At 37.1% G+C, this 15,448-nt stretch overlaps 1 protein-coding gene across 1 annotated transcript in view; it reads left to right on the top strand.

The window, feature by feature from the left end:
* Window positions 1-3,989: 3,989 nt before the first annotated feature.
* The window catches only part of ush2a (Usher syndrome 2A (autosomal recessive, mild)), a 378,004-nt gene continuing 366,545 nt past the window's right edge, over window positions 3,990-15,448 (top strand). The window contains exons 1-4 of the mRNA XM_041252711.1: window positions 3,990-4,077; window positions 4,213-4,303; window positions 5,353-6,027; window positions 7,700-7,865. Coding sequence (XP_041108645.1) covers window positions 5,495-6,027; window positions 7,700-7,865 — 699 coding nt within the window. The 5' untranslated portion in view covers window positions 3,990-4,077; window positions 4,213-4,303; window positions 5,353-5,494. The remainder of the gene's footprint in view (window positions 4,078-4,212; window positions 4,304-5,352; window positions 6,028-7,699; window positions 7,866-15,448) is intronic.

Below are 15,448 nucleotides of genomic sequence, written 5' to 3'. Positions count from 1 at the left end.
AGGCTAAAAGAATTGAATCTGTTCAGTCTTGAACAAAGGAGACTACGCGGCGACCCAATTCAAGCATTCAAAATACTAAAAGGTATTGACAATGTCGACCCAAGGGACTTTTTCGACCTGAAAAAAGAAACAAGGACCAGGGGTCACAAATGGAGATTAGACAGAGGGGCATTCAGAACAGAAAATAGGAGGCACTTTTTTACACAGAGAATTGTGAGGGTCTGGAATCAACTCCCCAGTAATGTTGTTGAAACTGACACCCTGGGATCCTTCAAGAAGCTGCTTGATGAGATTCTGGGATCAATAAGCTACTAACAACCAAACGAGCAAGATGGGCCGAATGGCCTCCTCTCATTTGTAACCTTTCTTATGTTCTTATGTTTGAGAATACCCTTGCTGTAAAAACTAAAGTTAAACACGAAGAGCAAGTGAGCTGCTTAAATGTAACTGAATTAATTCCTGTCCTTTTATTCATCCTAAAGATAACGCGTGTCTGCCCTCCAGGTTAGTAAATATAGTTGGTAAACTGGATGTCATGAGCCAGTTCGATCGCCCAAAACAGTGCAACAAACATCCAGCAAGTAGCTGATGCCCTCTCAGAACTGACCAAATAAAATCGCAAATTAATGTATTGATTGTGTTTTATTTCTTGGCATCATTTAACACAACAGCAAAAACACAACTTAAAAGAAAGCCACAAGCCTCCTCAGATCCCTCCTATCCAATTGAAACTGGCGGCTGAGGTAACCTTCACAATTGTCACGTCCACTTATAATAAGCGGAATTGGGCTTGTTTTTTGAGAGGGTAATTTGCATAAACACCTACTCTAACATGGGTTGCGCTTGTTTTGAGCTTATTATGAAAGGCAGTGCTGCTTTTTTTCTCTCGTGAAACTGTAATGTTCCCCTTCTGTCTCACAGGCAGCCTGATTCCTGAACACCTCATTTTGTTGTTGACAAGAGTTTGTGCAGGATTTTGGGAACAAACTAATGCACTCAGTCCATTTCATCAGTATCTGCCACCTCCCTTTCAAGTGCCCACTACCCGTATTTGCCCAAGCAAGCCACCCTGACGGATAGGTTTTCTAAGCCAGGGTAGTATACGCAGCATCACCTGATCCCCTATATGCTGTATATGCTGTATTCTCCACCGGTTTTCAGATATGGAGATCTGCAGTACCTGCTGGTCAGTTTCATTTTATACCTCCGAGTTTAATATTTAATTAATGAGTCGTAAGGTAAATTAGTTGAAACAGTAATCACTACTAATGACATGACAGCCCACTAATGACATTTGAAAAACAATTTGGGCAAGAGCAGTAAAATACATTGTTAACCAACCAGGCACAAGGTATTTTGCTTTATTATAGCAGCTAGATTCACTCGTGTACCATTTCTCTGCACATGGAAACCAAATTTTTACAAAATGTCACTAGTAATCTTCAAAAACAGCATGAGTACTTTATGCATAGCTAATTTACATATCAACCCCCACCTTTGCATGACGTCGGGTGAAAAGCCTTGTTTACTTGAGTAAAATAAACTAAACAAATGGAAACCCAAAAAAGCATTTTACTCAATGTCATAAATGTCTCAAGTTAAAAAAAAAAATTGCACGGAAACCCCATGATTGTTGTTGTATGATCCCTCCAAGCAAAGTGGTAGCTTACCCTACTGACTAATGTGGCCCCATAAACTCACTGTATTAATAATAATAATAATAATAATAATAATAATAATATACGTGCAGTAATATAAACTCTATCTTTGGAACTGATGTCAGAAACTGAAAACACTTCTGTATACTCAAACTCCTAGCTTCTGTTGTACCAATCCTGCCATAGTTTATTGATTATTACACAAGAGCACTAATCTTCTTAAGGTCATTAAGTGCACTTAATTAAAAGGTACTTAGTGTCTCTTTTCCTCACCAAAGCAATAGCAGCTGTTAGAAAGAGATTTGTAGATTACAAACATGCCAGGTCATGTATTGCCTTCTCTTGTATATTTTTGTTAGGCAAGCAAGTTTCAAGGGGGATGGGGTGGGTCCTGTACAGCGAAAACTACATTTGGTCATTGTAAAAAACCTTTGAGTTTGTTAAGAGTAGAAAAGCCTAAACTATAAAAGACTGAACCAGCCAAGTAATAATATTTTAGTAAAAAAAAAAAAAAAAAAAAAAAAAAAACCCACAAACTTGTTTGTTAAACGCTGCAGCTTGAATAAGCATTACACTATGGAAACCATACTAATCCCTGATTCCCAGTGTTATCTCCTATACTTCAATTGTATTTCTAGCTTTAACAATAAGTGACTATAAATGTATTTTTCTTCTTTTTTTTTGCTACCACTTTTTATGATATCTGCTATCATTCGGAATGGTTCAAATGATTCAAATGACATGTTGTTGTTTTACATGAGTAATTCCCCCAAACCTTACACGTGACATGAAAAAAAGAAAACACCCATTAGAAACCCACCTTAGAGCCTTAAAGACAATTTCCTTATCACAACATATAATTCTACTGCAAGCATGCAAATATCTAAACATCGTAGCCATGTCTTCCATAGCACTTGACTTCAGCCATGTGAGCTCCAATATTCATGTCAGTAGAGGTGCATATATAAACTTGTGTGCCAATTTGCAACATTATACTGAAACAAACTGTTAGAATCAAAAGTAGTAAATTATTTTACAACAATATGCTGGTTTTACAGTGTATATTTGTAAAGATTTGAAATGACAATTCAGCGTTAAACTTTTGTATAGCAAACTGTGCTCTTGTAATGTTACATTATTAAGTAAAATAATACATTTTATTAATCTGGTATTCAAATAAATATTTGCTTACCTGTCTAAATGTTACTCAGCATTGGTATTTTGAAAATCAATCTGTTCATTTGCAGGTATGCAGAATTGCATATTTCTTGTTGACTATCACAATTGACATTCCCTGGTGTAAACAATGCAAGCACATCAATTAAAATACAGATAATATATTTTATGTAACAGAATGCTGAAAAAGTAAGTATAATATATTTGCTTTGTAGGCACATTAAGTCATCCCTGTGTTACAGGATCTAGGGACTTAACATTCTCTGCAGCTTTTCCAACAATCATGCTTTTAGATTTGATGTTTGAAGCCATAAGTCCCGTTCTAAAGGGCTCCACTCAGATTGGGTTGAGTTACAGTATATTACTTAAAGTAACAACAGTTAAAATTCACATATTTTCAGATTTGTTTAGAAAAACAGTCTTATCACAGCATACAATTAAATGATGTACCATAATTTACAATATAAGGTATTAAAACCAACATGGGTTATTTTTTTTTAAAGAAAATGTATATTTCAAAAGACAAAGGTAAACAAAGTTAACAAATTATAAATGACAACAAAGCGAGGGAACCTTTTTGAAAGCACTGAATAATAGCCTTCATTTTTAAGCAAAATGTTGAGGGTTATGTGGCTCCTCAGTATACTGTATATTGACTCAAAATAGGTAATTTGAGCATGTACTCTTATTTGACATACTTTTGCACTTTATCATGCTATAAAAACCTATAGGTCTTGTTTCAAATCATAAATACATGCATTTATTTTAAATTAATCTATTGAATTAAAGTAACAAAATATACACATAGAAAATTATGTTACTGAATAATGTAGTAGATATGTCATTTTTTGTACCAAAAACAAACAAACAAAAAAAAAAAAATAGAATAGAACAGAAAGGATTAAATTACTACAAATGTTACTGTAATAACCATTTTTAATTTACAGTTTCAAGACAAAATAGCTTCAATTCAATTATCTATTTTTTATTTAATTTAGGTCATTTATTTAACTAAACACTACAGAAGAAATAGACTGTTTTTAATTTAAGAAGCGCTGCGAGCTCTAAAATGAAATGAATAGTAAAATAAATAAGCCTTTGTCCTTTTCTACTTGAGCACCTCGTGTAGTGCCTTGTCCTTGCCATGGTTGCCTAGTAACAGTGGACAGCGTTCCTCCATCAAGAGGTACTTGTTGTCAAACCGAGGCACACTGACAGTATGATACATCACCTGACAGCCATGGTAAAAAACTAAATATTCTTCTTCTTATTATTATTCTTTTACTGACTTGCTTTAAAGAGTAATTAATAGACTATAGTTGTCTAAAACATATAATTGCTGTATACAATGTTCGTCTACATTTTGTTTTGTTTTTAGCAAAGGCTGTTGGCCAGATGGCAGCGTTCTATAATCAGCTTTACTCGAAGCTGAGCTGCAGGGAGCTTCACGAATGCACAGCTACATTCGGGTAAGAAAACAAGCTTTAAAATTACATAATATATTATTTAAATTCATGTGATGTTTGTTGTGTTCTAAAATTATGTAAACCAATTTAGCCAACGCGCAGCCTACAAACACAACAGTGCAAAATACAAAATAAATTTAACCGTGTCTAAGTAGCATCGCTGATGTACTGCTATGTGAGGTCCTTACTTTTCTTGTGGGCTGCAACTTGTTGCATGTGCATAATACTGTATGTATGTATAATGTCTGCAGAGTCATAAATTAAACTATTCTGCATTGTTACAATATTCGCAACACAACAACTAGTGCATAGGACGTTCTTCTGTGTAGATTAGAAGTAAATATGTTTTCAAATTCACAGGTTAAACTTTGAAATTGTATTTGCATTGCAGTAGTCTACTAGTCTTTAGCTCTAAGATACCTTTGAACAGGAACCTGTAAAATGCAACACAGAGACTAGTGATAGAGGCGAGGTGTGTGTTTGTACAGTACCATAAATTATTAATAATAAGAATTTAAATAAACTTGCTGTAAAAAGTACACTTATCAATATGGTCGTCTCAGTTTTGTCTGTCATTTAAAAGCTTGCTTTATGGCGCTATGTAACAGATGTTATATAATAATAAATATATAATAGCACAAAGGATTTAACCATGTTTAACTGGAACCCATGATAATGATTAGACTTCTGTTTAGAAAGGTCATACAGGCTCAGCATTGTGTATGTGTTTTTTTTTTATTTTTTATGTGCATTCACTGCACAAATTGTGCTGTACTTTCTAAAATGTAATTAAAATAAAATATTTATATGTGATTTTTCCTGTTAAAAACATGTTATCATTTAGAAGATGTAGTGTTGTAATGTGCAAAATTGTATATTTCCTAACAGTGAGGAAATGTTTTTAAAATGAGAAACATGTATCCACATGCATTTATCCAAAATAAATGATTATTACAGCAGACCTGTACATTTCAAGGGTGTATTACAGTAAAGAAGAACATTTGTGTGTTTGATGTTTGATCTTTTCTTTGTACTATTTATTTGGCTTTCAGGTGACAGTGTTTCATACCCACGGATTAACTGTCTGCAGAAAGCGTCAATGTCATCATAGCCACAGGTTTCCTTTTGGACATTGTGTAATTAGGTATTGCAGCCTTATCTAATGCGCTGGACTGTGAAGATGTCACCTCCAGCATGGCCATCATTATTTATTTAAGATTACTATATCAAGAGGAACCCTTTCTATCAAGAATGAATTGTCCCTTACTTCAAAAAGGAGCAGTGCTATTATTTTATACAATTGCCTGTTACATCTCTGCAAACCAAGTCCACCCCCAGGGTCATTTTCCACGGCTTGAAAACATAGGAGCTTATAAAAATGTTACCACTGTGCCAACTCAATCTACCTGTGGCTCACCTGAAAGGAATGCCTTTTGTCAAAGCACTGTTGCAATGGAAAGCCTGCAAAGCTGTACCCAGCAATTTTGCATCCAGGAATGTGCTTATCGTTCAGCCACAGCTTCCTCTGCTGATCTTTTCTCTGCAGGAATTGGCACCTGCATTACAGAAGACAAGAATGATGTGCACCCAGGATCCTTAAACAACTCCACAAGTTTTATTTTTCGAAATCAGAGGGATTGTTTTGTAGAACCTTCATTTCATAATGTAGGGCTCGGAAGTTCATTTACTTTAACAGTGTGGCTGAAACCAGAACAACTTGGTTTAATGTAAGTACTGAAACAGGTGTTTTTTTTCACATGCCCCTAAAATTCGCTAAAACTGTTAGTGTGTTGTCAGGAATACTGAACTCCCATGACTTGTAATGACTTTTAATGTTGTGTCATTTTAACCATTCTTAATATTGTCCTATATAGTTTGGGGATGTTAATTGTCCTTCATCTTAAAGCTGCAGTGTCTCTTAATCCCTTACAAATGTTCAGTTTTGCACAGAAAATGATTTCATTTGTATTTTTTTTTTTTTTTTTTTTTTCATTTCCGAAAGGTAGTTTTAACTTTAGGGCACAAGGGAACCTGACATGTTTTATCACTCTTTATAGCTACTTTGAAAGGTGATCACTTTCTTGTTATATAGTTGGTAAAAAAAACAAAAAAGACAGGATAGTTAATTTGCTTTTTAAATGGTATTTTTAAAACTGCACACCTTGTTAACTCTTGTTGAAGTTCACTCTGGAATATTTTAGAATGCTGCACGATGATTGGTCAGTCAGTTTTCTAAGCAGTGACAATATCCAGCATAATGTTATGACTTAGCAACAGTGGCATCTCATTGTACCTGTGCTTACTACTTATCACTGTGCCATGCAACATTAAAGAAAACACCTGTCAAAATAACTTCTTGTCATGGAAAATATATAAGACATCACTTTTAAAACGTTTGCACCCCTGACAATTGAAGAATCGTTACAGAAAGAAGTCGCATCGATTCATAAAAGCAACTTTCCTGAAACTGAAGAAAAGAAAAAATTAACCCGTCATGGTGAGATACAAAAATCTAACATTGACGTGCTAGAGAAAACTCGAAATTAAATTACTACCACTAAACAAACAAATGGGGCCGTTAAAACCTTAAATGACTGGCTTTCTGAAAAAAAAAATACGTTTGACTTGTAGTGAATTGCCAAAGAACAGTTAAATAATATCCTTAGAGACTTCTTGTAAAGGCAAGCAATACAGAATAAGCAGTTATGTGGGGCTCTGTGCTGGAATAAACAGATAAACAGACATATAAATGACACCCCAGTCCCCCCCCCGCTAAGTTTATCCTGGGCTCAGTTTAATGAGTGACAGAATCCACAACTTTAAACAATGTGTTTGTGGATACAATTTAAAAAAAAAAACTAGTCAAGAAGGCTGGGGTAAAACATATCACCCCGCAATAACGAAAAGAGATATTCCAACGATTAGACATTCAGATGCCCTAAACCCTGACACAGATACTGGCCTTGTTGGTAAAGTTTGGTTCGATGTCCAGTTACATTGCGGACACAGAAGATCAGAAGGAAATAGACAACTAAAACATTTATTCTAAAAACAAATGAAAACAGCTAAGTATGTCACCATGACCTTTAATGAAAGTGCAAAAAATCACACAAATCCCTACAAACGGAACAAAGAATCTCACCATGGATTCATGTTTGAAGAGCCTGGAAACTGCTTGTGCCCAGTAGCTTCACTGGAGAAATACAGAAAATCCACCTGCCTTTTATCTTCACCCCAACAAAGCAAAACAAAGTACCTTAAACTCTTTTGTAGTATGGTATACGCTAGCATTAGTCATTATGGGCACTGTATTATACTTTTCAAAAAGACTCCACCCCTAAAGTATCTGTTGTTAATTACAATTAATAATACAATATCTTCTTCTGCTTTGAATTTAAGGACTGTTATTGAAAAAAGTGTCAACAGGCAGGTGATTTTCAAGCTGGCAATCTCAGAAGAAGAAACTCAGTTTCACTATAACTCACTGAGTGGCCTGCAACCTCCGTTAAAAGTAAAGACATTGGGAAGGATTCCTTCAGATCAATGGACTCATTTGGCATTGCAGGTACAGATCCTTATTAAATAGTATTTTGCTTTTATAGTGTAATACTGTTTGTGTTTGATAGCTACAGTGTAGAGTTGCATTTACGTGCCTTTTTAACAATACAACGGTCCTAAAGTTTCACACCAATCTGATAACTTTCTTAAAAAAAAACAATTTATAGCAACTGCAATATGTAGAACATACTTCTGTGTGACTGGGCTAACCCTCAAAAGACTGATTGTTTTTTTATGGTATCCCTATGGCACGGATCTCCAGTTCTGGTCCTGGAGATCCCCAATCCTGCAGTTTTTCTAGGTGTCTTTACATCATCAATTATAAAGACCTGGAACACCTGTTATTCTTGACTAATTAAGCCAATAAAGGGTGCAGTGAGCGCTCGGTTGAAATGAAAACCAGAAGACTCATTAACTCTCCAGGACCAGGGTTGGAGACCCCTGCCCTGTGGTGTGCCTAACATTAGTTTATTATGCATATGATATTCCTGCCATGTAAAAGTATGTAAAAACTGAATGTACCTGTTTCAAGTTTGTGTTAGCCATTGTGGGATTGAATGAGTTCTAAAAACAGGTGCTGGGTTGGCAAGTTATTCCACATACATGTCTGATGCCCATTAGTAATGTTTCGCAGACAGTCCCAAGGTGATTATTACGTACAACATTCTGTAGAGAAGACTTTGATACAATTGGAAGCAGTAATCTTTGTGGAATGGCTCATGTCATAGAGGAGTAGTTACTTTGTAGACTTGTCACATCCAATCAGTGCCACCTTGACAGCCAATGCTTGCCCTACACCCTACTGACAATGGTGACTAACTTTTCTTTTTTTGCCCAATCACTTAATATTCAGAAAATAACTGGAAATCTGGGCTCTAAACATTGTACTAGGATAAAATGTTTAAATGGTTCATTTTGGTGTTTTGTCAAATACTGTAGTTCATGTACCTGTGAATAGTTGGAAACACTGCCTAAGCACCTGATATCAACATAAGGAAAAGTACTGTGTTTTGTTGACTTCACAGCCTTGTCTCAATGCCCTCAATAAATATTGATTTTACTGCTGTAACTAAAACCCATAACATACTTATATTGAAATTATGTCATAAATGTTGGCAAGATCCATACATTTAATTTAATGAGAATTAGGATGTAGATAGGGAAGCATCTACTTATTCTCAGGGTTGTGGCTCTCATCTGGATAATTTCCATTGCCCATGTTTTCTCATTACTAAATAAGAATGTATATAGCAAAGTCCCCAGACAATCTTATTTTTCAATGAGGTAGTATTGTACTCTACATTTTGACATAATAGGATCTCTTCAGGTGACTCGAGTTTCAAATGCCTTAAGGTAACTATTACATTCTAACTATTTTGAATCCAGATCTCCTTTTCATGGGCATCCTGAAACATAAATTGACATTTGCTCTTCTACTTTCATCAGTAGCTGTCCTTGTAATTGATACATTGATCCCCTGGTTCCCAGCCCTCGGCTGTAACTAAGTCCTCATTACTTCTCTGATAAATAATACATGACTCCTACCCATATGAAAATCAACTACAGGTAAACAATAGTAAATTAACAGTTACAGTAAAGAGGGTTAGGCATAGAAACAGTGTTTCTAGACATTTTGTTATTTCATTATAAGGGTTTTTTTTTTTTACTCAAACAGCCAGTTATGAAAACAATTTATGAAAATAGACAAAACAACTAAAACAACCCACCTGTTACAAGAGAACTGCATCAAGGATTATACTCTACATACAGAGTTTGTTTTATTATCTAGAAAAAACAAATGCTATTATGTTATTTGGGGAATTAGTAGCCTGTTGGAATTAGGGGAAATAGAACAGTATGCAGTAGCCTCCTTTTTTGAGGGTAGTAAAAGCTGATCTGTTTTACACTGGTCATGTGCCATATCGAACATTCCCTTCTTTATACAGTGAAATTATGCCACTTGTACTATTGCTATACTGCAAAAATATTCTGGAATTTTAAGTGGTAAGTTTTTAGTTAAATCATAAATGTACATACTGCCTGTCCTCTGCCTCTTTGGAAAAGCATTGCAGACACTCCTTATTCAGGTCATTTCAAGAGCATACGCCATAAATGCCTGTATGATGTAAAGTAAGACTACAGATATGTCAATATCTTTGAGCATAATATTAATTAACAAATGTAAATTACTATCAATTTAACAGAGCGACAAATTAGTGAGAAAGTGGGATGCCTGGTTGTTAATGACAATGTATTGTCCTAATAAAATTCAGGGTTTGCAAAAACTTGAACACTAAAAATATTTTTAAAAAGGTTCTCCATAATCATATGAATTTCAAAATCGAAAAGCATAGCATAGAGCCTTTTGATACTGTGTTGATCTGCCAGAATACTGTGCATTGCCATTACAATAATAACTATAAGAAACACAAGGCCGGGGTTTTATATAACAAGGCATTACAATTCTGCTACGGCATCCTTAGCTGTTGGAAATGGAAATGGTTAGATGCAGTGTGTTTGTAATATACTGTTGGTTGTCCCTCACTGCATATCTGTTATCCTCAAGATCAAGAGTACTGTGAAACACAAGAGGAAACACAGTTACATTTTAGTCTCTGTATTTTCAGATAGTTCTGTTTTATCCCATTATACCAGAGTAACATTTGCAAGTTTTGGCAGATACCAGCCCATAAAAAAAATGTGGAAGGAAAGTTCAAAATGTAAATGCAGAGCGGTAACCGTGATTGAATCACCCTCGAGGGACAGAGACACTTAGAGTGCCTATTGAAATCAGCATTATCATATCAATACTTGTCAAATATGAGTCATTTGCTAGTCGAGGCAAAAATTCTTTATAAATGTTTAAAATCATACAGTTCTTTCAAGTAAAGGTTGAAATACTTTTGATTCAGCGTGACTTCCTCGCGTTACAAACTTTTAAGATTATCAGGAGGGAAGCTTGTCCATTTCATTTTACAACACAGAGACTGTGGTTTATTCGACATATCTGCATCAGACTAAAATAAGGACGTTCATAAATACGTATTCTTCCTTACTAAAAGAGGCAAAATGGCCTATTGAGTTTTTTTCAACTGCCAACCAAAACTGGAAAGCTCTTTTAAGTAGTATTGTGTTTTGTAGTAATGCAACCAGACAGTGATGGGTTTGAATGGCTAGAAGTAAAAAAAAAAAAAAAAAAAAAAAAAAATCAACATTCATTCTATAAAGTGCATAGCGCATTCATAGAGAATATGCAATAGATGGAAGTAAAGAAGAGAACATGGCTAATCACATTCATGTTCAGCAACTGCTGTTTAGCGATTTATAGAAAATAACACTATGTAACACAATTTTTGTTCCTGGGTAGTAAGTGTTATTTCCTAATTGCTTATGCCTCAAAAGTATAGAAAATGGCTATTATTCCCCACAAACTTTGCTTTTGTGACCAGGACAGTGATATTTCAAAATATCACTATTTCCAATGGGAAAACAGGCAAATGTATGTCTTTTCGTTCACATAAAGTCAGAAAAAAACAACATATGAATCCAAATTAACATGTATTTATACTAAAGTAATACAAAAATGACTACAAAAGATTTAGAAGTGAGTAGTTTTGAGATTTACGATTATACTGTAAATACAGTATAATCGTAAATCTCGAAAAACTACTCAAGCATACAGTACGAGCATACAGTACGAGGGTACGAGCATACAGTACGAGGGTCTTAGTGTTTTGTTTTGTTTTTATTGTTTTTTTTTTAGATGAAACCATTTATTCAACGTTTCAGATTATTGCTATTTGACTGTGCTTTATAGTTAAGTTGTTTATGAGCACGGTTATAAAAAATACCGAAGCTACTACAAATAAAAAAAAAAAAAAACCCTTTGCAATAAATACATAAATAAATAATGAAGCCCATTACACTTTTGTTATCTTCATGGTGATTGTTCATCGGATAGCTGATTGCTTTAGCAATAAGATGCAATTCATTGTACACTAGCCTTAAGCAGCATCTATCATGGGTACCTTAACAAGGGTAAAAAAGTGACATTTGTACCAAACTACATATTAAATTAGCATAGCTGTGTTATTACTGCGGGCTGCCGACAACACCAGGCTTGAGCTTAATTCACTGAGCAATATTTGTTTTAAAACAATTCTTGCTACATGAATTAGGCTCAAGTCTGATACTAAGCAACACTGAACGAGATGGGTATGTTAGGTTTTTTAGAATGTGCTAGGTATGTTAGGTAGCAGAGAAGGGGTTAAAAGTATGAAAAGTGAAAAAGAAAAAGAAAACTGTTAGTTCTATGAATTTGCACTGTCCCTGTGGAATTGGATTCACATATTTATTATTGTCACAGTCACTATTATTATTATTATTATTATTATTATTATTATTTGTAAGATTGTCTTTATAAGTGGGAACTGTGGGTATGTAGGCTAACCTATTGTAGATTTACGACGAATATTTAAAAAAATGCACTGTACTAAACATTTTGGCTGGATTTTAGCTGTGTTCAATCAGAATTGCTTAATCTACAGTTCTGTAGGAAAACTTTTGACATATTATTATATGTACGTGTATAGTAGGATTGTAATAAATGTATGTACAGTCAAAAAATGTTTAGCAAATAATACAATTTTTTGGTCAAATGAGACAGACTGTGTTTTAACTTAAGACAACCTAAAAACTTCATGGAAACCCTGGTTTAAGAAAGCTGTACAATATCAGCAAGATGCATTTCATTTAATTGCTGCTATGATTGGCTCACATAAGGAAAATCTGGTTTCTCAGTAAGCGGAGACCCAGGTATTGTAAGATGCCCTCAAATCCCACATCGTTGGCGTTGGTGTCCAGGATGAACAGTAGGTCAAGGTTGGGATAAGCCAGCACGGGGGCATTGGCCAGCGCGTCACGCCGTTCCCGGAACGATCCCTCTCACTGCTCCATGCACTTGAATCAACAACCCTTCTCGGTGGTCGGGTGAAGTGGCCGAGCGATGTCCACAAATACCTTGATGAACCACTGGTAATAGGAGGCGAGACCTAAGAACCCACGAAGCTGGTGACCGGAGGTCCCTATGGGCCATTTCTGGCGGAGGAAGCGTACCTCTTGCCTCATCAGATGGCACTTCCCAGGGTGCAGCACCCTCTCCATCAACCTCTCCGGCACGGTAGCTGTAGTCTGGTCTACAGGCGGTCAAGCAGCAGGGCTGAGCGGCAGGCTGGCTTGTGGGGGGGGGGGGGTGGGTGGGGGGGGTGGGGGGCAGGGTAGCCGGCAGTTTTGAGTGTATCGGTGGACAGCTGGTAGGTCGGGGTGAGGGCTTGTCTGGCAAGCGTTGCAGCCTGAGGGCGGGTATGTTGGCTGGTGAGCATTGGGTCTACATGGCTCCATTGGCCCATGGAAGCCTCCAGGTTGTTGTTGTGGGACTGTAGTGCCCCAGGTCAGGGCCTGAGACTGCACCGCCTCTCTGTATGGCCGGGGGCCTCTCCAAGTCCTCGTTGGGGACTGGGCCGACGCCCACCGACGACGGGTCGTGGATGGGCCTGGGCCTCTGGACGGGCTTGGGATGGCCTGTGGTTGCCTCCACGGCTGATGGCTTCCCCGGGTTCGTTCCAGGCCCACCGCCGTTTTTAACGTTCACATGAGTCCCCGGCTCCACCAACACATCCGTCTACATCACATCCTCACTACCTAAGCCATCTTTTCCTTTCCGGGCATCTCTTACCACCGTGGCCTGTCTTATCCCATCCTTGACTCGCCTCTCCGACCTCCCATCCATTCTTCCCATGGCCACCTCCAACTCTACTTCTTTTACTACCAGAGTGGACAAAATCACTTGTAATTCAGATCGGGCTTCCACACACTGAGCACGAATGTCTGCCCTTACTTTCGTTCGTTGTTCTTTGTTGAGGCCTGAGTCAGTGTAGCTGCACTCCCTGTCACGGGAACTGCAGTCGCTCAGGTCGCCAACGGTGAGTTGAATTGGCCATTTGCGAGCTCCATGCGGTCCCCGTAGTTCATCAGCCATTTTGTGTGCACCTGTCTGTACACGATGCCCCTCTGTAACCTCCCTGTAACCTTCGTTTTACCCTGACCCCCCTCCAGGCGGTCCCGTCACCTACAGTGATTGTACTGTCTGACTCCAATAAGGTTACTTCTTTTTTTTATTCTGTTAATTGGTTTTATAATAATAATAACAAGAGATAAATGTTATCATCAATTACATAAGTCAGCAAATAGTTATAACAGAAAAGAGGGGAAAAGAGGGGAAAGAGTAAAGTTTATTTTTTCTAATCTCATTTCTAATCCAGCAGATGTTGGTGAGTGGGGCAGCCCGCTTCCAATCCAGCAAAATTTAGCATCTAGCCAGTAGAGTTACAAACGCTATGGTGTCTGATTTTACTTTGGGCAAACAGATAGTGTTAGGTACCTGTGGCAAAGCGTAAGCCTTGCACATAGGGAAATATGTAATTTGTTGTATGTTTTTATGTTAATTGTTAACATATTGATTTAATTAATTGTTATCTGTTGTGGCGCTCCGCCGGGGCCGATTACCCGTCTGCGTGGAGCAGCAGCTGAAAGCAATCAGCTGTTCCAGCAGGCAGGTGGGCGTGTCTCAGCGGAGCGTCAGTATAAAAGCATGGCGATCGCTGTGATCGGGGCTGCTGCAAGGCCTGCCGTTTTCACTGCACCTTTGATTTATAGTTTGTTGTACTGTGTTTTATTTTGCACTTTTTGTACAGCTTGATGTACTAGTCCTCTGTGTGTTTTCATTTTAACAGAATTAACATGACCAGTAAGCGATAATGGAAGTAAAGATCAGTATTTAAAATCTTGTTCAGTGTGTACTAAGAGGAGTAAAATTTGATTTAAAAAAATTAGAAAAATTACCTATAACACAGATACCCAAATAGGTAAATTGATCATGTGTATTCTTAAGGGGTAAGGTATTTAGTAGATACTGATGAGCAGATGCATTAATTGGAAATAATTCACTCGTATGTTAATTTAGCTTGTAACGAGAAATTACAACAAGTTGTTCTATAATGGAAAGGGCATGAGGGGAGAGAAGCAACAGGGTCAGATATAAAGAATTAGGTAATCAGCATACAAAGAGACTTGCCTCTCCTGTTCTCCTCTAAATATCCCTCTTAGATGCTGACTACTCCGAAAAGCTATTGAAAAGGGCTCAATAGCATCTGCCTAGTTCCACACTGCAGTGGAAAAGCTTAGAGTAAGTGTTATTTGTACGGACAGAGGCAAGAGGGGATGAATATAGCAATCTAATCTAATTGTCACCAAAGCCAAATCTGCGCAAGGTTTCAAAGAGATAGTTCCACTCAACACGATCGAAAGCTTTCTCTGCATCGAGAGAGACGAGTATAACTCTGGGAGGTGGGAGGTCGAAGGAGTATACATAATGTTAAACAAACGCACGAGATTAAAAAACTAATGCCTATTTTTCATGAGTTTAGTTTGGTCTGGAGAGATAAAAGAAGGCAAAACTGATTCCAGGTATTACGGCAAAATTTTAGCCAGGATCTTTACGTCGGAGTTAAGGAAGGAAATAGGGCGATACGA

The sequence above is a fragment of the Polyodon spathula genome, chromosome 6 (genome assembly GCF_017654505.1).
Source record: "Polyodon spathula isolate WHYD16114869_AA chromosome 6, ASM1765450v1, whole genome shotgun sequence".
In the NCBI taxonomy this organism is placed as follows: Eukaryota; Metazoa; Chordata; class Actinopteri; order Acipenseriformes; family Polyodontidae; genus Polyodon; species Polyodon spathula.
Note: the sequence above shows the minus strand (reverse complement) of the source record. Positions and strands in the feature narration are given on the sequence as shown.